General features: G+C 40.0%; 1 protein-coding gene across 3 annotated transcripts in view; it reads left to right on the forward strand.

Moving 5' to 3' along the window:
- The window catches only part of LOC120555512 (collagen alpha-1(XVII) chain-like), a 36,042-nt gene that overhangs the window by 1,109 nt on the left and 10,900 nt on the right, over positions 1-24,033 (forward strand). For all 3 annotated transcript variants that reach the window (XM_039794251.1, XM_039794261.1, XM_039794266.1), the window contains exons 2-40: positions 1,467-1,540; positions 1,952-1,993; positions 3,554-4,015; positions 4,184-4,231; positions 4,382-4,435; positions 5,267-5,314; positions 5,497-5,640; positions 6,690-6,788; positions 9,068-9,148; positions 9,472-9,522; positions 10,168-10,323; positions 10,506-10,586; positions 10,708-10,752; positions 10,914-11,036; positions 11,624-11,902; positions 12,710-12,760; positions 12,843-12,869; positions 12,976-13,002; positions 13,091-13,144; positions 13,552-13,656; positions 13,743-13,805; positions 14,628-14,663; positions 14,757-14,810; positions 15,789-15,860; positions 16,811-16,873; positions 17,223-17,294; positions 18,186-18,221; positions 18,334-18,450; positions 18,565-18,663; positions 18,794-18,853; positions 19,045-19,107; positions 19,231-19,290; positions 19,510-19,536; positions 19,626-19,676; positions 20,211-20,282; positions 20,757-20,804; positions 21,814-21,921; positions 22,397-22,510; positions 22,608-22,703. In XM_039794251.1, coding sequence (XP_039650185.1) covers positions 1,477-1,540; positions 1,952-1,993; positions 3,554-4,015; positions 4,184-4,231; positions 4,382-4,435; positions 5,267-5,314; positions 5,497-5,640; positions 6,690-6,788; positions 9,068-9,148; positions 9,472-9,522; positions 10,168-10,323; positions 10,506-10,586; positions 10,708-10,752; positions 10,914-11,036; positions 11,624-11,902; positions 12,710-12,760; positions 12,843-12,869; positions 12,976-13,002; positions 13,091-13,144; positions 13,552-13,656; positions 13,743-13,805; positions 14,628-14,663; positions 14,757-14,810; positions 15,789-15,860; positions 16,811-16,873; positions 17,223-17,294; positions 18,186-18,221; positions 18,334-18,450; positions 18,565-18,663; positions 18,794-18,853; positions 19,045-19,107; positions 19,231-19,290; positions 19,510-19,536; positions 19,626-19,676; positions 20,211-20,282; positions 20,757-20,804; positions 21,814-21,921; positions 22,397-22,510; positions 22,608-22,703 — 3,352 coding nt within the window. In that variant the 5' untranslated portion in view covers positions 1,467-1,476. The remainder of the gene's footprint in view (positions 1-1,466; positions 1,541-1,951; positions 1,994-3,553; positions 4,016-4,183; positions 4,232-4,381; positions 4,436-5,266; positions 5,315-5,496; positions 5,641-6,689; positions 6,789-9,067; positions 9,149-9,471; positions 9,523-10,167; positions 10,324-10,505; positions 10,587-10,707; positions 10,753-10,913; positions 11,037-11,623; positions 11,903-12,709; positions 12,761-12,842; positions 12,870-12,975; positions 13,003-13,090; positions 13,145-13,551; positions 13,657-13,742; positions 13,806-14,627; positions 14,664-14,756; positions 14,811-15,788; positions 15,861-16,810; positions 16,874-17,222; positions 17,295-18,185; positions 18,222-18,333; positions 18,451-18,564; positions 18,664-18,793; positions 18,854-19,044; positions 19,108-19,230; positions 19,291-19,509; positions 19,537-19,625; positions 19,677-20,210; positions 20,283-20,756; positions 20,805-21,813; positions 21,922-22,396; positions 22,511-22,607; positions 22,704-24,033) is intronic.

Below are 24,033 nucleotides of genomic sequence, written 5' to 3' on the forward strand. Positions count from 1 at the left end.
AAAAGGCCATGTTTATATGTTCAGTTTTGCTTTAAAGGTGCGACAGGCCAACCTCGTTCACATTAAACAGGGTTGGCCTGGAGAGCCCAACAGAACCATGTTTAACCGTTAGTTGTCCCAAATGCTGTCACAGTCAGTGAGTGTAAAGGCGCTGACACACCAACCCGATTATCGGCCGTCGGACAGTCTGGCGAGGTCGGTGGCTCGAGTCTGTTTGGTGTGTTCCGTGCCGTCGTCAGTCGGAGGAGGAGCTGTCTGCAACCATTTTGGCCGATTTGACTTGTTGGCCGATTTGACTTGTTGAGTCCGACTGCCAGTGTCTAAAGGTCTAAAATATCATTCATCGTCTTAAAAAGGTCTTAAAAGTCTTACATTTTACTTGGTGAAAACTGCAGGGAACTCAGTTCTTGTAAAACATAAGGCAGATCAGTTGACTTTATAAATTCTATGTTATTGTTTCCAAATTATATCCCCATAATTCATTAACATAAAAGACCCGCCGTGTTGCTCTTACACTCATTATAAGTGACAGCAGTGTTATATATTTTGCACATTTAACACATTTTGGTAATTCTCACTTATTTCAGAAAGTAGAAATCCTGATCAAATAAATTTCCCATGTCAGATGCCTCTGCTGTGACTATACATGCCTTCAGTAATACGTTATACTTTGAGTCCATCCATGTGCCTGCTAGCCAAAAATTTTATGTTGTTTCCTAAAGCTATGACTGAAACCTTATACCCGTTTCAGATGAGGTTCTGTAGTGATCTGCCTTTATACTGGAGGTCCCTTTGTAAGGAAAAGACACATTCATCAAGTAAGCATAGAGCTACGCCCTGTCTATACATCTTCAGTTGAAACCTTTAAATCAGTGGCATGTTGGATTCTAAAGAGCCCTTTTCCACAAAGAAAAAGAAATATGATCATACAAAATGAAATAATTTGAAGGACTGTATGCGCAAATCCTGCCTTAGGGTATAGTAACTTTCCAGTTCAATGTTATGAAAATCTACTTTTTCACAGTTTTGGTCTTTCACATTTCACAGTGTAACAGTCTTTTCCTCAATAGTATAAAAAACAGTGTATGTTAAGGCTGTACAATTAATCAAGGATTTTAATCGCAATTACGATTTCGGCTCCTAATGACCACAAAAACAGAATAATCGAGGAAATTTTGCACAATACATTTTGCAAGTGAACTCTTATTTTGTCTTTTGTTCTGAATGAAAATAAATGTTCAAATGGGAAAAGTATTCAGGGACATTTCACAGTTCAAGGTGTTTTCACTGTTGATTTGTTTAACTGTTTCACTGTTTTGTAAGTTCAACAAGTGCAACATATTTACAAAAGTCAACGAGTAATCGTGTTGAATAATCGCAATTTCAATATTAACCAAAAGATTTTCTATTTTCTATTTTTCCATAATCAAGCATCCCTAGTGTGTGTTTTGTTGTTGTTGCAACAGCTTGCTTTGGATGGACAACCTAATTACAGCCTCGACTGTAAGCTCTGGTGGAGGTGTTGGAGGAAGTAGCAGAGGTAAGATCTGAGAGGCGTTGCCCTATAACTGGGGCTGTTTCGAAATGCAAAACCAGCAATGCAGTGATGCATACACTTTAATAGTTGTGCCTCAGATTCTGCCTAAAATGCTGTTATCGGCAATATGCACCGATCAGAACAGTTCAACAATGATAGCAATCATATTGTATCCATATAGAGTAAGTAATGTACAGCTGTTAAAAATAATTACTATTTATATAAAAAAAATGGAATTGGAACATTTCTACACTTTTCTTTATGTTTTCTTTATGCATAACTAACTTTAAACAAGCTAATATAAGCTGTAAAATTGCATACGCTATGCCATCAGTGACAACAGTAATATTAAAGTAATAGAAGAGCATCAGTGTACGTGAGTATTTGCATTAATAGTTGAATTTTCTTTTACAGTAGTCACGGAATCAGTAACTACTACTCACCTGGCGTCGCAAAGTAAGTTGCGCCATTATTCATCTTCGCACCTAGCATGCATTATCATCACATGCACATTGACGATTTATTTCATTGTTTTGTTACAGGGTTACACATTGAAGTGCAGATTGTGAAGTTAAAGCTGCACTGATCAATGTTTTTATATTACTGCTTAAATGACTATTTGTAATCAGTGGTCAAACCCACAGAGAATTATCATTCTACTAAACTACTGGCTCGTCTGCCGAGTTGACATTTCCTCCCAGGCGCGTCCTGGTTCAGATTGGAGCAGCGAGTGGTGCCGTGTCTTTGGCCTCTGGTCCTTGTAGCAGGCTAATGCTGCCATCCAAACGAGGAGACGCCGACAAAATATTGTGACATTTGATTATTTCCATATGGCCCAGCACTAACTGTACTGCAGTGTATATAGATGGATGAAAATTACCACTCTTTTATCTGATAGTTTATCCTTGATTGTAGCCTTTGGCTACTGTAAACAGAACTGTGGGGACTTGCACATTGCGCATTTGCAGAAAAGCCAATAGGAACGCTCTCTCCCTCTGAAATGACCTGTGATTGGCCAAAGTCTCTTGTCACGGGCTAGACCTTCTAAAGCCTGAAAAAGAGCCTAGGAGGAGATGCTGAGGACTAGTTTTCTCTCAGACCACTCTGATTACAATATGCTGAAAGAGTATCATGGAATTTGTGGCCAACGATATCAAAAATAAACTGCCTACCCCAGTTTCAATGCAGCTTTAAAGTATGTTGGGGTAGGCATAAATTATAGTGATACTCTATTATATTCTACCACAAGAGGGAGCTTAAGGCCTGTCATTCTTAGAGAAAGATTATAACCCTGGGCAGCACCGGCAGCAACAAATATGTTATATGTGCCTGTCATAATTTTGATCTCATACTGTATAGGAGTGGAGAGTTTAATGGTAAAGAGTAATAAGGCATGTTCAGGCACACTAGCAGGCAAGCAGTGGCTAACCTCAGGAATGTTATTTAAAGTAGAAAAGGTATTCACGTTAAAAAGGTCAAATATGAGCTTTGCCAGTGCAGTCTTGTCGTTAAAACTGGATTTGGGCAATAAAATCAGTCATTTTTCGTAGGTACGGAATAAGCCTTGAAACATCATGAAGACATTTATATTATTAACTGTAAATCACTGTCTGAGAAGAGTAGTATAATGATAAATGCTATTACAGACGCACAAATCATTCCAATAAATCAAATGCACATAGGCATCTATAGAATATGCATCTTATCAATAACATTCAATATTTAAAATGGTAATGCAAAAATACAAATTAACTGGTGTTAATCAATAATCAAAAATTTTCTTTTTGGGGTTTTATTGGCAAAAAAAATTCCGAAGGCGACATTTGTGTTTGTCTATTTTTTTTTAAATACATGCATACATGTCTAGATAGTTGGAGATCTCAAACCCCCCAAAGTTACGCCCTTGCACACAAGTATGACATTTTACCAAAGAATGTAATAAATGATCACTTTAATTTATCATAATGAGGTGATGAATCCTCTCCCCTCTTTTAATGTCCTTGTTTCCTCCTCCAGGTGACCGTTCTCTGAGCGCAGGAGGGTCAGGTGAGCGAGCTGCATCAGGCGGCACAAACAGCTCAGTTCTGTTCCCATCCAGCAGCTCCCACGCCGCCGGCTCCAGTGGATCAGGAGCCAGCAAGGGCCCCGGAGGCTTCGGCATCACTACTCGAGGGGGCTCCTCTGCTGTATCCTCAGGTGGAGGGAGTTCAGCAGCTTCAGGGGGATCAGGGGCGGGGTTTAGGGCTGCTGGAGGGGGGTCCTCTAGCATGTCCTCTGGTTTTGGGAGTGGTGGCAGAGAAGGAAAAAGGGAAGGACTAGGCGCCGTGACAGTTTCAACAGTGGCGAAGACCAGCTACAGTTCAGGAGGATCTAGGGAAGCGAAGAAAGGATCGTCCTCAGCAGTCACTTATTCCCCCGGTCCAAAAGAGAGGAAGGGCCTGACCACCATGGCAGCAGCTCTCTCAGATGCCTTTGACGGTTAGTCATAGGTCTAAAGCTTCATCAGTTCAGGCTGCTTTACTGACATGTCTTTTTCACATAGTTTTTTTTTGTTTGAATTAAAGACCGACATCTCTACTGTACTTTACAGCATTTGGAGAGGAGAAAATGAACTGAAGGCTAATTATGATCTTTATTTTGTTTCAGAAAGTTCAAGCCCAAACTCCTCTCCCGAGTACACCAGGAAGGAGTACGGTAAGATTCACATGAATCTCAGGGAACTATGGAATGTGCGCAGGTACGATATTCAAACTGTCAATGGATATTTTCTTTTTCTTTTTTCTTTTTTCTTTTTTCTTTTTTCTTTTTTCTTTTTTCTTTTTTCTTTTTTCTTTTTTCTTTTAGGTACTTCAAGTGCATCTTCAAGTTCTGCCAACAGAGGGAGAAGTCAGAGCAGAGGTACACTGGCTTCTGTGACACAGTACACTTAAAAGGGATATTACATGAACGATGCATATAATTACATATAGTCTCGCTTTGCAAGATCTCCACAGCGCTGTGGAGTAACAGATCATTCCTGGATAGGAGAAAAAAAACACTCTGGGTTGTTTGCATTTCTTTAAACCAATCACAATCGTCTTTGGAGGCGCTAAGCTCCGAACACTAAAGAAAACGCCACATACAATATTAAATGAAGTTAACTGTTGACAGAATACAGTAACATGAGTTATTTAAATTAGCTGGACACATGGTTAAACCTCATTTGCTCTTACCAGTGTATCTGTGCAACCCCACCAATCGGTCCCAAAACGTCCCAGTTAGAGAGTAAATGCCATAAACATATTTTTTTTGTAAATCTTTACAATCATTCCCAGAAAGAACAAAGCAGGGGCTACCTCTAGTTCATGTAGAAGATTGTGCGCCCAATGTAGGCTGAGTCCTTGGCAGTGGCCTGGGGTCATATCCGACCCATGGCCCATTGATGCATGTTGTCGCCTCTCTCTCTCTCCCCTTTCCTGTCTTCAAGCTGTCCTGTCAATAAAAGGCCATAAAAGCAAAAAAAAATAATATTCCAAATGTAGCTTGCTAGTTTGAAGTTTGTTGTTTTTTCCCATAGAAAATGGATTTTGAGATCACACAGAGAGCGGAAGGGGCCTGTTAGGCTTTATCCTGCAAATACTTCCGTTGATCCAGTCTAAATTACATTTCAATACATTTTGAACTCTGCAGATTGTTATCATAGGTTGAAGCAATTAGGATATTCAATAAAACATTTTGTTCTTTGTTTAGAGAGTCAGATCAGAGCCAGGCTTCAGAGTGCCTCTCCGACAGCAAGATGTGAGTATGACTCTCCATGGCCATGATTCTTCCACATATCTCACCTTAAAGAATGAATTTATGATGTAGCAATGTAGCCGTGAAATATAGTCAGTTCGATTTTGAAGTAGATGGTAACCTGCAGACAGAGGTTACCATTGTCCTGGTTTGATGCCCACTGTTACAGTAGCTCTGCTGTGCAGGGACAGAGCTGGATGACGTGAAGCGTCTGCTGAGAGGAAACAACTCCATCAGCACCAGCCCCCCCCAGTCCCCCAACAACACGCTGCCCATCCCCAGGAAGGCCAGCGTGGAAACCAGGAGCATGTCTGAGAGCTCCAGCACAGGTTCAACCAATCAGCTGTCATGTCTGTTATCTTTAAGGACGATATTAGAATTTGAAATGCTGTTTCCTTTACATACCAGAATATGCTATGGTGTTTGTAATGCAAGTTGTAATGTAATGCATGTTTCTTTTCAGTACATTTTCTGCATTCCACATTCCCTCAGTTTTTAAGGGAAGACACTACAGGCAAAAACATAATGTTTTTTTTTCAATTTTGAGGTTTTGGGCTATTTTGATTCCATAATAGGGGTGTGCAAAAAAATCAATTTACATTTGTATCGCAATTCAAGCTCTACCGATTCAAAATCGATTCATAGAATTCAAAAAATCGACAAAAAAAAAGATTTTTTTTCTTTTTTTTTTCAATTGTATGTCTACTGCAATCACATATGAAAAGTAACTTCATTTACATACTGTGAATCATTTTTTGGATCGAAAATCGATTTTGAATCGAATCTTGAGCCTAAAAATCAATATTGAATCGAATCGTGACATTTTCTGAATCGTGCACCCCTATTCCATGCCATGTCTTCTTTCAGACTAATGGGAAAAAAACATCCAAAATATACATTTAGCTGTTTATTTTACTACACTTTGTCTATTTGCATGTGTAGATTTATCCTAAAATCGCCAAAAACCGAGCATTAGATAATGCTTAATTCTCATATTTAAACTTCATAAAAACTTGTAATACAAAAATTCAGTCTCAATGTAGGTGTTAATGTTGGAAAAATTGATTCTTTTTATGGCTTTTGACTGTATTTTCAGATTTCTGGTAAGAAAAAGAGATATCCACATTCCTTCTGTAAAAGTATGTCTTGGCGTTATCCAGTGTTCACATTTCTGTTCTGAAAATGTATGCAAATTAGCAAATATTTAATAAGATGCCTAATTTGAATATTTAAACATAAAATTTCCGAAAAATGGTTGTCTTAATGTGAGTAAATAAACTGTGGAAATTCCATGGTGATATCTATCAGTTAAAATATTTTGCCTATTCACCTGCAATGTTCATTTTTCTGTCTACTATTGTTCTGTCTTCCCTACTAGACCACTATGGCAGCGTTTGGTCCGGAGGTGTGAGCAGTAGCTACAGTTACAATACCAACCCCAACAACCTGTCCACTTCCTCCACCCTATACCCGTCAGGTCAGTCATATATGACAGCCAACAACCTGTCGCCGCGGGATATAATTGCAGATGTACAACTATTGTATCCAACCATTCTCAATTAGATGTTGCAGGGTCATACCTTAGCAAAGATGCTGTGTGGTTTTGTAAGTTGGATTTTGCTTGTGCCACTTAACGACTGCAGTGTCCATAGGGACTATTTCTTCAGTAGAAAGTCGCTTTTCACACTGAGCTCTGAGGATCATCCAGAGTAACCGGGACACCATTTCTGGAAAAAAAACAAGTTGATTTGAACTTTACCTCAATTGTATTGGGTTTCAAACAGTGGTGGCATATACCTAAGTACATTTACTCAAGTACTGTACTAAAGTACAAATTTGAGGTACTTTCACTTTATTTGAGTCTTGTCTTTTCATGCCACTTTCTACTTCTACTTTACTACATTATTTAGAGAGAAATACAATACTTTTTACTCTACATTAATCTGACAACTTTGTCTTACAAATTAAGATTTTTGCAAACAAAACACATGTAGTTAATAAAAGACGATGTTTAATTATAAACTAAACTGCCCAACAATATAACGACCTACGAATCCAGCTGAAATGATCAGACCAAACACATGAGGATTTTTTTCTACATTGAGTACTTTTACTTTTAATACTTTAAGTTCATTTTACTGATGATACTTATATACTTTTACTTAAGTAACATTTTCAATGCAAGACTTTTACTTGTAACAGAGTGTTTTTACAGTGTTGTATTAGTACTTTTACTTAAGTAAAGGATCTGAATACTTCTTGTACCTCTGGTTTAATAATTTGATTTCTCCAAATGTCAGCACATAAAACTCATAAAACTAACTGTTGTTTTGTGATTAAAGCCAAAGAAACCACTTTCTAACCAGGCTTTATCAATTTATTCATTCACACTTAAAGCAACACTAAAGAAGTTTTCCGCTTCGGTCCCCCTCTATGTTGGAACCGGAATTGTCCATTACCATTACCATTATTCTTATGTCTCATACGAACTACAGATTTGCAACCGATCTGGTAAACTTGCACCAAAATAATGTACCTTAAAATAATGTTTCCAAAATCGTTTCAGTGGTTCATCAACTCGTAACAGGGTAAACTTCTGCATTCGCTTTGCGCCCTCTATCGGCTATAACCGCACTATGCAAGTTTGCCAGATCGGGTAGCGGATCTATAGTTCGAATCAACATACGACAGCGTTAATGAACAATTCCGCTTCCAACCTGTAGGGGGACCGAAGGGGAAAAGTTCTTTAGTGTTGCTTTAAAGATACATTTACCTAGCTTAATCTATTGTGTTCCTACTCTAGATTAAGCAAGGTAAAAGTAGGGAGACATGCTACATTAAATCAAAATGACACTCTTATAATATCCCACTGAAAGCAAAAAATCGTACAAAGTCCTTTAGCGAGTGCCCCAAACTTTGTGTAGCAAAGATTGTTAGAGAATAAGACATGTTGTTGGCATGACGGACTAATGGACATTAGACGAGACCTTGTCATGTTTGTTGTTGGTTCAATTGTGTAGACATGTTGTGTGCTAGGGCTGCACGATATGAGGAAAATATCTAATTGCGATTATTTTTGACTGATATTGCGATTGCGATATGATTCAGGATATTGGAGGGACTGAGCATTAAAAAATATTGAAATTAAAATTTTGTAATAATTCTGCAAACAGTGGACTATCTGCCAGCAGCACTGGTGAGTCTCTTACTGTCATGTCACATTTCACATCCTTAGGTTGACCCTAATCTCGCATTGCCAGACCTTCCTCCGCAGCGCTGCAGAGGAGGGTCTGGAAAGTCCACACAGCATTCTGGGATGGGAGAAAAACGTGCTCTGGTTTATTGGCATTTCTTTAAACAAATCACAACCGTCTTGGGCGGTGCTAAGCTCCAGACGGAGCCACGGCGCCTCTGCAATATAGCCTCGGGAAGAAACTTGTTTTGGTGGAACGCGTACGTTCAAAAGTTGTTTTAGTCGAGCAACAGAAAACTCAGATTGGACAGATAGTCTAGCTAGCTGTCTGGATTTACCCTGCAGAGATCTGAGGAGCAGTTAACCATAGTCCTCAGAAATCGACCAGAGTTTAAAATTACAACACAAAGAAAGCGGAAGGTACCAGACATCTGGCCAAAAAGAGTGACATCCGGTGGAATTTCCGGCGGCACCTGAACAATCCCGGAAGAGGAATGTCGTGGATATAGACTAGCGTGACACTGACAGTAGATACCTATGTTGTTTTTTCTTCTCTGTCTCAGTTCCTGTGTATGGTGTTCAGAATAACCTGGCCAGTACCAGCCCCATGGTCCTCCCTCCCACTGGATCCAACACACAAATAGGTAAAGCAGTGATGTACAGCCAATATTAAGAACAAAGAATATCCCTACGTTTCTTCCTATTTTTTTTTCTTAACCTGATAATATCAACCACACAAATAGGAAAATGTCAGTATCCCTAAAAGAAATTGGTGAATAAGCAACCAAACAGATTCCACAAGAGATGTCATGCCATTGCAGATAATATCAAAAGTGTGTGTGTGTGTGTGTGTGTGTGTGTGTGTGTGTGTGTGTGTGTGTGTGTGTGTTATATAAGCTTTAGTAGCATACTTTATTTATAGGAATCATAAATGACTGTCAAAATGTGCGCGTTTGTGTCCTCACAGTGTATGGTGTGCAGAAAAATGTGTCTGGGCCTGGACTCAGCACACCCACAGGTGAGCTGTTAAATACTACTGTGTATTAAAATGATATTGTGTTTAGAAATAGCTTTGTCAGTTTTCCTACTTTTGTTGGACAAATCATTGCCTTTACAATATACATTCATCATACATTATAATATAGTACAGTAAATGAAAGTATTTGGTGTCACATGACTGAGACTGTAAATGTCTTTCATTTATTTCACCTTTATGTTTCCAGGCAAGTCATTAAGAACAGGTTCTTAATGGCAGCCTGACAAGTGGCAAAGGAGGGCTAGACAATAAAAAATAAACATTAGAAATACATACAGTTGAAATGACATCAAATACAATTTGAAATACAACACAGACAGCGGTAAATGCGTATACCGAGAGGAACACACAGGTAAATGGGTGAGTAAAAGAGAATGAAACCGTGCAAATATTCAGTTGGAAAATGATAATTCGGAAAAGGAACTGCATATGTCGGTGAAATTATTATTAAATTAGTTTGTCCAGTTTGAGAATGTTTTGCAGAGCATTCCAGACCATTGTTTTTGAAGTTTCTTCGCACATGTTGTTCAAAATATCTTAATTACAGAGACATAGTTCTTTTACAGTACACTCTGTAGGTCTTCATTATATTTGGCTTTGTAATGTCTTGTCGTTTCTTTCTCACAGTGAGACCCAGCAGCCCCATTTATGACGAGACTCCTGGCAAAGACTTTAAGTTTGTGCTGATAGAGAAGGAGAATGCTCCTGTCAAGAAGGAGACAGAGCGGCTGGTCATGACCAAAGACACAGGGAAGCAGTTCATGTCTGCTGCACCTGTTTCAGGTAATACTATATACTACTACTGCCTATGCCAGGGGTCTTCAACGGTTTTTTTCGGCCAGGGACCACATAGCTCAAAGAGAGAACGAGTAGGGACCGCTTACTGTAAAAAAAAAAAATGAAAATCTGCAGATTCTGTTAGGGTGTGGTGATAACGTACTGTTGTACCTGTTCTGTTCTTGCAGTTTCCTACTCTGGGGACTCACTAACGAGAGAGAAACAGAAGCTCTCATCCAGCACAATGGACGAGGGATCAGATGCTAAATGTAGACTGAAATACAACAAATCTTATTGGCTTTTAGATTAACAACATACGTCATATTTCTTGTTCAGCAAGTAATAATTTTTTTTCTTCTTTTTTTTGTCTTTTTTTTTTTTTTTTTAAAGCTGCAAGCCTAAAGGTTGCCAAAAAAGACAAAGCCACCTACGCAGGTACTGTTTATAGTCCCATTTTTACTTTTCTCCTTACTATACATGCTTACGCCTGTTGTATACCTGGCTTTACAGTCAAATCCCGCCACACGCCCATGTTGTATCTTGTTTAATGTGTACAAAAACCTAAATGTAAAAACAATAATTTGTGGTTTTCTCAGAGATCGGTAAAGATGACTCTGGCTTTAGCTTCTGCTCCTGCTGCAGCTGGTGGAAGTGGCTGCTGGGCCTCCTGCTCAGCCTGCTCCTCCTCCTCGGCCTCCTCTTTGGACTCATCGCTTTGGGTGAGACATGAATTCTCTAGCAGCATGTTATTTACCATCTTAAGCGTGATTTATGCTTCTGTGTTAAATCTACGCCGTGGCTACGTACGTAGGTATGTGGAGATACAGACCCTGCACCCGTGCACCCGTGTACCTCTCGAAAAATGCAACTATACACGTCGCGGCAACGCACGTCGCTCGGCTGTAGCTTGATAGCGTTGCATTTCCCCCCCAACCTCATTTCCTGGTTCTCCTTCTCCATAAACAACATGAAATCGAGGAGAGGGTTAGCTTTTCCTGCTCCAGATTTCCCACCGTGGTCAGAAAGCACATGGGAGACACTTTGTTTCTCCCACTATGTCTCTATAGTCGGTAATCAAGCTAATCGCCGTCACTCTCTCACTCGCTCTACCACACACTCCCCACGCACACACACATGGTGGCCCTGCTATTCTCTTAAAGAGATCGAGGCACACACTAACGCACAGGTATAAACTTCAGGCCACTTACGTAGGCTACGGCGAAAGCTCTGCGTGGAGCCCACGCAGAACCATAAATCACACTTAAGGGTCACTGAATGTCCATCATCTTCCCCTTTGGCCTCACAGGTGAAGAAGTGAAACGCCTCAGGAGCCGTGTTGATGCTCTGGAAGGCATCACTGCCGCTACGTCAGCCAGGTCCAGCCGCCTGTCAGCCTCCTCTGGCATCAACATCATCGACCCGCTGGACTCGTCATACATTGACAGGAGTGCCTCTGGGTCGACCCTGACCCGCTCTGATAACGGCATCAACCTGGGGGCTGCTGGGCCGGAACAGGACAGCGCCGCCCTGCACAGAGCCGTTCAGCAGCTGGTCAGGGCTGAACTCCGCTCGGATGCTGTTAGAGGTAAAAAAATACAACACACTCATCGGTTATCTTCACATAAGCTCAAAAATATGTACTTATGCAATACTGTAAATTAAACAATAGGGGTGTAATGATACATCGATGTGGATCGATTTATATATCGATTCAATCCTCATTGATCCAATAGGCCCTTTTCACAGCAACCATTTTGACGTGTCAATGCAGGGCCAGCCCTGGTGAAATTGATCAAATTAATTATCGTCCCGTTCTATTTAGTGTGTCACAGACATTCCAGTGAGCTAGCGCCTGCATGCTAGCTTATACCAGGGCCTTAGCCCACCTAAATGGAACAGGCCCATAATTAATACACCTGCAATGACATCTTAAAATGGCTGCTGTGAAAAGGACCTATATTATCGATACAAAGTGCAAATATCGATACATATCTTCATTTTTAGGTGTGCTTTTATTTTGAAAGTCCCACTTTTATATTTATTCATTTTGTTAAAAAGAGTAGTTTGGTTTTAATTTAAATGTCTGGAATAGCTTCCACAATTCCAAATTGTCAAATCATATTAAGTTTCTTTTTGTAAATATATATAAATGTAACTGTGATTGTGTTTAATGGGCTTATGTATCATCTCGTATTGATCGCAGGCCCCCTGAATTGAATTCAATCGAATTGAAATTGTATCGTGGCAGACTTTGGGATATCAGTTACTATGTATCATAATATCATAATATGAACACATAATATCATATTTGTGATAACACATGTGATTTCCACATCTATTAAACAACCTCTTGGACATTAGAATTTTAATTGATTTTTTCTCCAACTTTTAGATACACTTGCATACTCACTAAAAGGGGAGAGAGGAGATCCAGGACCTAAAGGCATGTTTGCACGAATCATAAATTCATTTGGAATATGATTTTTTTGTTGATATCCATCATTAGGCTGACTGTTTCTTTACAGGGGATCCAGGGCTGCTAGGACAAAAAGGTGAGGAATCGTCCTGCATATGTAGTCCAAAGGTTTTGAATATGAAACCTAAGCAGTGTGCGATATACAGTAAGCTGTGTAACGGCTATAAATTAATCTTTTGCAGGTGATGGCGGCTTTCCTGGCCTACCAGGTGAGACTCAGAGAAAATGTGTTGCCGTTTTTTCCTTCCCACAGAGGTGACTAACTCACTGCCGGTTCATTCTCCACTCTTTCTTTAGGCCCTATGGGTCACCCAGGATTGGATGGACCAAGGGGACCCAAGGGAAGTGCAGGTAGTGTTCACTTTAGATCAACATCTTTGTTCTTTGAGGACACACTAGGAAATGAAAACACAGGCTGTGTCTCGTATGCAATTGTTGTATGTATGTATATGGATTGTACACATAATATAGCAAATTATATGTAGTTAGATGGGAGCGTACAACAGTACAAAGGGTCAGGAAGGGAAGTTAATTGATAAACATTAATTACTGAGCAGTGGAGAAGGGGTAGGATTAAATAAGTGTATACTTCTTTCAACTCCTTTTCAGGCATGTCTAGGCTGTTTTTTTATTTATTTTTATTTAGCTTATTTGTGAACTAATTTATACATGTTTTAGTGTTTTTGTTGTTGTTGATATGTCTGGAATAAATGCCTTCATTCTCATTCTAAATTCATTCTCTTGTCCTTTGGGACCAGGTGAGCCAGGTTCTGAGGGACCCCCAGGCCAGAGGGGCCGGGACGGACCGATGGGCCCCCGCGGAGAGGCTGGACCGCCAGGTTTCGCAGAGAAAGGAGACAAAGGTAGAACAGGTTTTGTTTTATGTCAAATTATGGAAAGTTATTTGCTCATGTGTTTAGTGTTTGACCATGAAACCTGGTTTTGATAGGATCTCAAGGCGAGGCAGGACGTCCCGGTCCTGCTGGTGCTGCTGGACCGATGGGGCTGAAAGGTAAGGTCATGGTGGAGTTATAGGCCAGATCGGATCAAATTTAAAGGACCATACCAGTGTTTGTGCATATTTTAGGCCAGTGGTTCCCAAAGTAGGTCCACGGGGAAGTTCCAGGGGGTCCCCTGCAAAAAGGGGAATACTTTACTTTCACTATAATTCCTAAGTAAGTAACACAATGACAAAATGTATGACTGTTTTGGTCATGGGTGTCATACACTTTCTCTTACAAAAGAAGAGTCTATATCCATGACATTCCACTTCCGAGATTGTTCAGGTAACACCGGAAATTCCACCCGATGTCGGTCACCTTCCGCTTTCTTTGTGTTGTAATTTTAAACTCCGGTGGATTTATGAGGACTATGGTTAACTGTTCCGCAGATCTCTGCAAATCCAGACAGTTTGCTAGTCTATCTGTCCAATCTGAGTTTTCTGGCTTTTTGCAGCGGCACAATGGCTCTGTCCATGGCTCTGATTGGTTTAAAGAAATAAACCAGAGCACGTTTTTCTCCCATCCCAGAATGTTGTGTGGACTAGCCAGACCCTCCTCCGCAGCGCTGTGAAGGAAGGTCTGGCAATGTGAGATTATAAAAGCAAAAAAGCAAATATCCTATCAGATGGGGGACCCTGGGACAAAATCTTATCAAATGGGGGTCTGTGGTCTAATTTGTGTCAGTTTAGGGGTCCTTGACAAAAAAGTTTGAGAACCACTGTTCAAGCCCTTGTACAAAACACTTAAACAACTAATACAAGTTATGATGATGATGGTAAACTCGCTGCAATATGTTAACACATGCCAAAATCAATGACCCCTATGTGATTTAGGTGCCATGGGAGAGCAAGGTGCCTCAGGAAGCCCTGGTAAAGACTCAGTTCCACATGAATTTCAGATTTTGTCTGTTTTTTCCTTTTGATTGGCAGGCATGTGGTAAATCTGCAATCATTTGTGTGCAGGTGCTCCAGGTCCAAAGGGTTTCCAGGGTGAAGCAGGAGCACACGGAGAAAAAGGTACCTTCATTTTTTTTGTGGGCATTTTAGGCCTTTATTTGTGACATGACAGCTTAGATATGAAAGGGGTGAGAGAGGGGGAATAACATGCAGCAAAGGGCCACAGGTCGGAAACGAACCTGCGGCCACTGCGTTAAGGACTCAGCCTCTGTATATGGGTACACGCTCTACTAGGTGAGCTACCCAGGTATCCGAAAGGTACCTTAATTTGTAATTTCTTAAATTGTAAAAAAAAAAGAACTCTATTAATACGGTTATAAAGAATGATGATGTGTAAGAAAAGTCCATATATATAGAAATGTTAAGTCTTTGCAGAACATTGATTGATAACCTAATTGCAGTGTTAATTCAATTCAATTTTATTTATAGCATTGGATCAAGAGTAAAGAGTTATCTCATGACACTTTACAGATAGAGTAGGTCTAGACCGCATTCTATAATTAACAAAGACCCAGCAATTCCAATAATTCCCCCAAGAGCAAGCATTTAGTGCAAAAGTGGTGAGGAAAAACTTCCTCTTAGGCAGAAACCTCGGACAGACCTAGGCTCTTGGTGGCCGGGCATCTGCCGGTGCCGGTTGGGGGTATGATGAACAGTGGCAATTAAAGTCACAGTAAAGACAATGGAACTATGACTAGAAATAATATTTGTAGCAGTTCAGGGCATAGCAGGGCCTAGAAGGGCATAGCAGGGCACCAAGCAGGGCACCGAGCAGGACCACGGCGGCAGCTCCAACCATGATTTAGGTGCCACCCTAATCCAAGGAAAATTGCAAGGCGAGAAAGCATAAGGACTTCGGGGAATAAGCTCCCCAGAGCTAAGTTATTAACACACATTACTGGGACATGAATGCACACGGATGGAAAGATAGATGTGGAGGAGCTCAATTAATCAATTATATAGGTAAAGATATCTCAGTATCAGTTCAGACCACCTTTCTAAAAGCACCATTGACACATGCTATTGTTTTTAATGCAGGCGATCGAGGAACACCAGGGCTGGCAGGAACCAAGGGTGATCAGGGAGAGAGGGGACCACGTGGACCAGCAGGTGTGTTTCACAATAGCTTTACATATCAAAAACTACATGAATAAATAAGTTTCCATTACAGCAGCTATTCAATTTGAAATTGCTAAAGATGCTATAAAACTTCTTTTCCAAAGTTAAATGACACAGAACCTAAACTCAGTTGGTTCAAAGGCACTATTTGACTTTATTGCACACTGTACTTAAAACTAAAAAACTGAAAGACAAATAATATTTCAAATTTTGTTAGGCCTTTAAGTATGTTAGCCATGTTAACGTTAACATAATGCCGCTAGTGTGAAGAGAAAATGTAACCTGGTTATATGTTCAGTGGCATAAAAAAGATTGGTAAATAGCTTATTTATTCTCTAAAAAAATTAAGAGTTAAATTCATAAGTAGTAAAATACACTCTTGGTTAATTCGGTTCTGCTGTTACAGTCTCATTTGGTCTGCTATGACCAAAGGCTTTTGGCTTATGCGGCTAATTTTAGCAAACTTTAGATAGACATTGCTGTGTAACTGATTACTGAGCCAATTCACTGTGACTCTTTTCTACTTGTGCCGTTGTTACAATATAATTTAGCTTTCACCATTATCCTGTAACTGCCACATGTCAGTAGCTGCTGTTCAGCAAAGGTTATATAGTCTCGCTTTAAGTGTGCTGACATCAAAATATCTTTGGAGGAGGATGTTCAATGATGAGTCCTTGTCTTGCCCTGTTCCTTTTGAAAATCAGGCTAATGTCTGGTACCTTAGGTATTAAAATGTAAGTAAGTCCTCGAAAAGTTGATAGTTATAACCTACCATTCTGTAATTGTGCAATTTACTCTATTAAAAATATATAGTTAGAAATAATTCTGCCACTTTTTGTTTAAACAGTCTGACAAATGTAAGTTGCAAACCCTCGAAGAACTTGTTATTGGTCAGAAAAAAATGCTTTTGATTTTTATGGTTCTTGTTTTCATGGTTAAAGGTGAACCAGGACAACCTGGACCACAGGGCCCTGCTGGACCAAAGGGTTCTAAAGGAGCTGCAGGTGAGGAGAGAGCTTCACAACAGTAGTAAAATACATTAATAAGATTAGAGCGGGATAGCATGAGACCTGCATCAAACCTCATCAGCTTGTTTAAGAGTTTATTCTGTAGGCATTGGGAGTTTATTCTGTAGGTGTTAAGAGTTTATTCTGTAGGTGTTAAGAGTTTATTCTGTAGGCGTTAAGAGTTTATTCTGTAGGTGTTAAGAGTTTATTCTGTAGGCGTTAAGAGTTTATCCTGTAGGTGCCATCCATGATGAAAGATGTCATGGCTGCGAGAAAAAATGCCCAGATAATTTAGGGTTGTTGTTGAGGTAAAGATTGTGCTGTAATCCAGTAATTCACTATGCAGGTGATACGGGTTCGATGGGACTTCCTGGCGTGAGAGGGTCACCTGGACTTCCTGGAGATGTTGGTCCCCCAGGTATAGTTTATGCAAAGCATCATATGAGAATGTGCTTACATTTATAGTACATGTGTTTTAATGTGACAAGACAAGAAACATAACTACTAAAACATTTTGTTTTCTTCCTAATAAGAGTGGAAGGTAGATTGCTAATTTAACTAGAGTTCATCTTGCGAGAGGGTCACACCAACCCTAAAGCCTAATCGGGCCAGGGGTGTAAAGTTGTGGGGGGGGGGGCTAAATCTTGCAGTTGTCATGTACTGTATTTATAGGACGGGCTGCGTAGGATAACATTTTAATTTTAAACACACACAGTAAAAAGATAATGGAGTCTGCAGCCATGCTAGCAATGATGTGAGGCTGACTAGGCACAGCATTGCTAACACCAGCTTGCTAACAAACTCACTATAAAAATGTTGACAAGTTAAGCACGTAAACATGCTAACATTTGCTAATTGGCACTAAACACAAACACAAATAATGTTGATGGGAAAGTCATCAGTTTTGGACAGATTAACATTTTGACCTGATGAAGGCACTAGAAGACAAGTCCGGGAATCTCTAAAGTTATTACAATTCATCCTCTGGGGACCATGAATTCCTTAACAAAATGTCATTAAAATACATTATTTGGAGATATATCAGTCTGTACCAAAGTGGTGGAGAAACGGATTGACCGACTGACACTGGCATCAATAGATTCAACACTAGCATGCCGAATAAAAATCTTGCATACACACTTTACTTCTACATGTGAGAACTACATTTAAAAAATTGCCGTCAATTCTAGTTGTGGAAATGGGAGTAAACTTTTCTTGCCAAAAATAAGGACTTTCTCGAACTATTGACATTCTGTATGTCTATAATGAAAGGCCTCATCATGTAATCAAACATAACGCTGTCTTTCAGGTGAACCAGGATCGGCTGGTAAAATCGTCACTCCAGGTAAGAACAGCAACAAATACTTGTACTAATTAGACTTTAGATTTAAACCTGAAGAAAACACAAAATCTTATTAAATGAAACTGGTATTTGTGTCTCTCACATTTATTTCTAGTTGGCTCCAATACTGTGGCCATACCCGGACCACCAGGGCCTGCTGGGCCTCCAGGTCCTGCTGGAACCCATGGTCTGTCTGGTCCCGTTGGCCCCGCTGGTGTCCCAGGACAACCTGGTAAATCCAAACTCTTTACCCATTATAAGCATCTAGGATGGGTAAAAACTGGCAGATTGATGTGAGGATTATTACTTTTTATTCCTGTGATGGCACATTGATTTCATCATTTAGGACCTAAGGGAGACCAAGGAGAAAAAGGAGAAAAGGGAGAGCAAGGAAAACCTGGCAAGCCTGGTAGTTCAGATACTGTCAGTGCCACCCAAACCAGTAGTGAGTTCCCCTCTTTTTTTTTGATTCTTTACTTTGGCACCATTTGGTGCCAGTGTCAACAATAACAACGGGGTAGACAGTAAAACACACACCTAGCGCTTTTATGTTTACATTCCATGACTTTCCTCAGTGGCTGGACCGCCTGGCCCACCAGGAACTCCTGGAACACCTGGTCCTCAAGGTCCTCCTGGTATGTATGAAAGCTATTTGTAAGATATTAATGGCATTTTTCTGAACAAATGCTGCTATCACTCTTGTTCAGATGAGACTAAACAGCGTCCTCCAGGATGCAAAGGTCCTGCAGGAGAGCCATTGACAAACAAATAGATATCTAGGTCATCAGCATACAGGATGACCTTTTTTTCTATGCTATCCTCACAGGAATTGGTTTACCTGGACCTCCAGGAAAGAAAGGAGAGCCTGGCAGCTTTGTGCCTACCTCAGGTTGGTGGAAACAAAATCTAATTTCCGAAATACTGTAGGACTAAAGACAACTAGACATGTCATGTTCAGCTTCTACTGTCTTCACTCAGCATGTTTAACATGTTCCTCCCTGGTTTTTCTTAGAAACCTTTTTTGCTGGACCACCAGGACCCCCAGGGCCACCAGGCCCGAAGGGTTCAGCAGGTAGGTTTGACGAATCAGATGCTTCTGAAAAAAAGTGTGCTGGTCGCCAACAAAATAGATCACAGGACTGCATGTATAATGGATTTATGCATACAAAAAATTAACTTATCAGTGAATGTGGCAGCAGTTCTCAGGTCAAGATACAAATTAAGATACTACTTTATAATCTACTTTAAAATCCCATAAATGTGGTTTTATCTTATTGTTCATTATCCTTAGGTGAACAAGGAACACAAGGATACCAAGGTGAGAAAACTGCAAACTGTTGTATACATCATAGTGTTTAGAAACTACAGACTTTTAAAACAAACATATCTAACCGATGATTGTTTCAGGTGACCCAGGTCAACCAGGTCTTCCAGGGAGTCCAGGGGAAGAGGGTCTTGGTATGTGAACAATTTTTAGACAAGATGGATTTTTTAATTTTTTCTATGGAGGGTCTTTCTTCATGGGGTTGAAATCTGACCTGCGGCCCTTTGGCATATCATCCCCCCTTCTCTCTCTCTCTCCCCCTTTGCTGTCATTCTCCAGCGGCTCTATTATTAAAGGTAATAAGCCCCAAAAAGAAAAAAAGAATCCCTATTTGTGTGCACTGCCATGAAGAAAATGAGTTACACAGCAGGTGTTTTCTAAAACCTTTGGTGACATTGTAACAAGCATCTATCTTTTCTACGCTTTAAAATAGAAAGTACTCTATCATAGGCTTGTTGAAAAGAAAATAGACCAAAGTAGCAGTTTGCTACGTAGTTGAAAATTCATAGCACAATGTCCACTTACTGGATTATTTTCCAGACCTTTCAGCCACATCTTGTGGAATTCATCAGCAGGTGGAGTTTGTTCAGTTGTTGTAAAGGTATTTCAAGAGTCAACAATGAACCTACACGCTTTTGTTAAATCAGTGTTTTGGTTTTTCATGTCAGGTTTCCCAGGTCAGGCTGGACCTAGGGGGCCTCAGGGTCCTCCAGGGCCAGAGGGGCCACAAGGACCTAAAGGTAAACTCAGCCAAATGTTTTTCTTTTTTGTTAAACACTTTCTGTCTATTCCGTCTGTCTTTCCTCGTCTTTTCTTTTATGAAGAAGTCACTGGTTTGTCTTTCATACTGTGTCTTTCATACCTCTCACCCCGGACAAAAAATCTCATGCCACAAAAACAGTTTCTTCTCCTCAGCAGTAAGCCTCACCAACAAGGCCCTGGACCCCCAACGACATGAAACCTTAATCCTACATCCTGTCCTCTGCACATTCTATATATCCTTTTTCCTTTTTGAAATTTTTGCACATCCCTCTACAATTTTGTACATCTGCACTAACCATACCGCCTCTTTTTTCCTTCTTAATGTTAAATAGTTATACGTATGTGTTATTTTTGTTTCTTTATTTATTTTTTGTTTATCTAATATAGTTAGTGCTACTTACCTGGCAATGAATATATTTCTGATTCTGATTCTGTTTACGTGTTCCTTGCAGGCGATACAGGAGTCCCAGGGGCCCCAGGAATCCCTGGGGTCTCCACTGGTAAGACCATACTTAATATCATATCATATATCAAATCATGTATTGAAACAGTATCTTAATGATAGTTGTCACCCATGCCGTGTTTTTATGGGATTATATGTTTTCAGAGGGTCTATGGGTTTGCGAACAACCAGTAGCAACTATGGTTGACAACTACGCCAAAATCATGAAAAAAAGATATATGTTTTTTATTAATTTATTTAGAAAGAATTGACCACTCAGTGAGAGCTGGAGTGACTCAATAATATTGATCAATACAAAATAATGCTGCAAAAACGTTGATTCTCACTGGAACTATTAGTACACCTTGTACACTTTGAGATTCCAGGAAGTCATGTGACCTAGGATTAATATAATTTTGTTTCTCTCTTATGGAGATTTACTGTTAAAAAGAAACTGTATAACACATAGCAGCAAAACCTGTAGGTGCCAGGTTTTGACAAGAGAGAGGAATACAAGGAATATAAAAGATGATGATATCTCAGATTCTTCTGCTTTGATTTTTTTACTTTTTTGTCCATTGTGAGTCCAACACAAATACTGTTAGGTCTGAGTCTAGCATATTGTCCCTCAAATGCACCAGGCCTGCCAGGAGAGAAACAACAACAACAAAAGGGAGGAGGGGAGAAACACCCAAACACAAAATACACATAACTGTGACAAATAGGAGTGAATGATAAAATTGTGGAAAATGCTTATTAAAAATTGTCTAAATTATAATCACCTAAAGATTCTAACTTCTTTTGGAAGATCTGCATTCACTTTGCATTTAAAAAGGGATGTTTTTCCTACCGCATTTTCTTGGAGTTAGCATCAGAGGAACTGCAGCTTTTATTACTTCTGCAGTGGCTTCACCACTCCACCAAGTTTGTTGCTGTTTAGTTAAATGGTACTGCTAATAATTTAGCTAATGCTCAAAATTTCAACCTTTAAAAATAGTGTTTTAAATTGCTATTTCATTCTTTTTTCTACATGTCATTTTCTTTGAAAATGTGTGTTGTCGCATCAGGTGGCTCATACAGTCCTGGTGCCCCAGGCCCACCTGGACCACCTGGAAGAGATGGAAGTGGGTCTGGATCCACCGATGTGGGCCAGTACATGGCAGAGTACCTTCGGAGTAAGCTATGTTTTAATTTACTTTGGTTAAACACTACGATCGAGTGAATGTCAAGTTTGTCTTAGTCTATATCAACGACGTTTCATTTCCGGAATTGCTCAGTGATTTCGGCCGGATGTCCGTCACCTTCCACTTTCTTTGTGTTGGCATTCTAAACTCTAACCCCGAACCTCAACTGTCAGATCTCTGCAGGGTAAATCCAGACAGCTAGCTAGACTATCTGTCCAATCTGAGTTTTCTGTTGCACGACTAAAACAACCTTTGAAAACAGAAAAAAGTTCCTTCCCAAGGCTATTTTGCAGCGGCCCTGTTGCTCCATCTGGTGCTTAGCGCCCCCCAAGACGTTAGTGATTGGTTTCAAGAAATGCCAATAAACCAGAGCACGTTTTTCTCCCATCCCGGAATGCTTTGTGGACTAGCCAGTGCTGTGGAGGAAGGCCTGGCAATGCAAGATTAAATTTGTCTTGACACACAGGTGACGGCATCAGACAGTACCTGGCTGGACCTCCTGGGCCTCCAGGTGCCCCAGGGCCCGCAGGGGATGGGCTAGTGGATGATGTGGCCAACCGAGTGATCGCCTACATCCAGAGTATGACCAATTACTTAATACACAAGATGTCTGCATGTGAAAACCTACAGTTTTTCCAACAGTAATGGGAAACCCATTACAACCTTTACCATTTCAGGTCCAGGGAGAGGATATGACGGGACTTCTGGCCCCCCTGGCCCTCCAGGTCCACCTGGCTCCATCTCTGTCAACGACCTTATCAACATATTACAACGTAAATATGAGGACAGTTAAAATCCCCAAATTTAGGACAGTTAAAATCCCCAAATTTAGGACAGTTAAAATCCCCAAATTTCTTTTAGATGGCAGAAACTCCATAGTTCAGTGGCATACATGAAATTTGTTGCTTTGATACCCAGCTCTTTAGACCCTAAAGGGTTCCACTTTTCCTGACGCTGCCAAAGGTATACACTCACTCAAAGATTCCTGTTACAAAGGAAAACATCTCTACACATGGAATGGCCATATCTCAGTGAAGTTCAGCTTACTACTGTTGAAAAGGATATAGGACTACTCATTGGACTGAATTGCCCTAAAGCTTTGGAACCATGGAAGGTTGTGAATAGTGACGGGAATGGTCCACGCAGTAAAGACACAACTTGGAGGGTTCACAACCTAATTAATAAACTAATTGCAAACCATTCTTAAACCCTTTATAGGGTACCTTATAAAGGGTTTAAGAATGGGTTGCAATTAGTTTATTAATTAGGTTGTGAACCCTTTATTAATCATTAATAAAATGTTATAACTTGATTAAAAAGAGCAACAGTCACCTGTTGCTTTCCAAATAGTGAGCCCACATGTATCTGTACTGTTAAAGCGACACCAAAGCACTTTTCCTCTTCGGTCCCCCTACAGGTTGGAAGCGGAATTGTCCATTACCAATCTCATTCAAACTACAGATCCGCTACCCGAACTTGCATAGTGCGGTTTTAGCAGATAGGGGCCGCAAAGCAAATGCAGAAGTGCTGTTCACCCTTTTACGAGTTGATGAACCACTGAAACGATTTTGGAAACATTATTTGAAGGTACCAAAGAATCTTTGGTGTTGCTTTAAGCTCCATCAGCCAGCATCCTTGGTATCGGTTCACTGAGATGATTCATCTTAATGTTTCTTGGCATCTCATTTTTTATGACCATTTATTTTTGAGTTACAAACATGTGTAATTGCAAAAAGCTCAAGTGTAAAACATCACCATTTACTAAAGAGTCACTAACATTTTAAACTGGCATAGGGGAACCTTATTTTTAAGTGTGAAACACATCACCATTTATTAATGATTTACTAACATCTACAACTGCCAAAAGGTAGCCTTATTGTTAAGTGTTAGTGACTCAATAATACATTATTAGATTTTATGACTCATTAGTTACAAGGACACTGTTGCCCTTTTTAATCTAATGCCTTATAACATCTTATTAATGATTTATAAAGGGTTCACAACCTAATTAATAAACTAATTACAAAACATTCTTAAAGCCTTTTATAAGGTAGCCTAATTGTAAAGTGGTACCCTCTAAAGTTTAGAGCATAGCATGTGAGA

This window comes from Perca fluviatilis, chromosome 1 (genome assembly GCF_010015445.1).
Source record: "Perca fluviatilis chromosome 1, GENO_Pfluv_1.0, whole genome shotgun sequence".
Taxonomy (NCBI): Eukaryota; Metazoa; Chordata; class Actinopteri; order Perciformes; family Percidae; genus Perca; species Perca fluviatilis.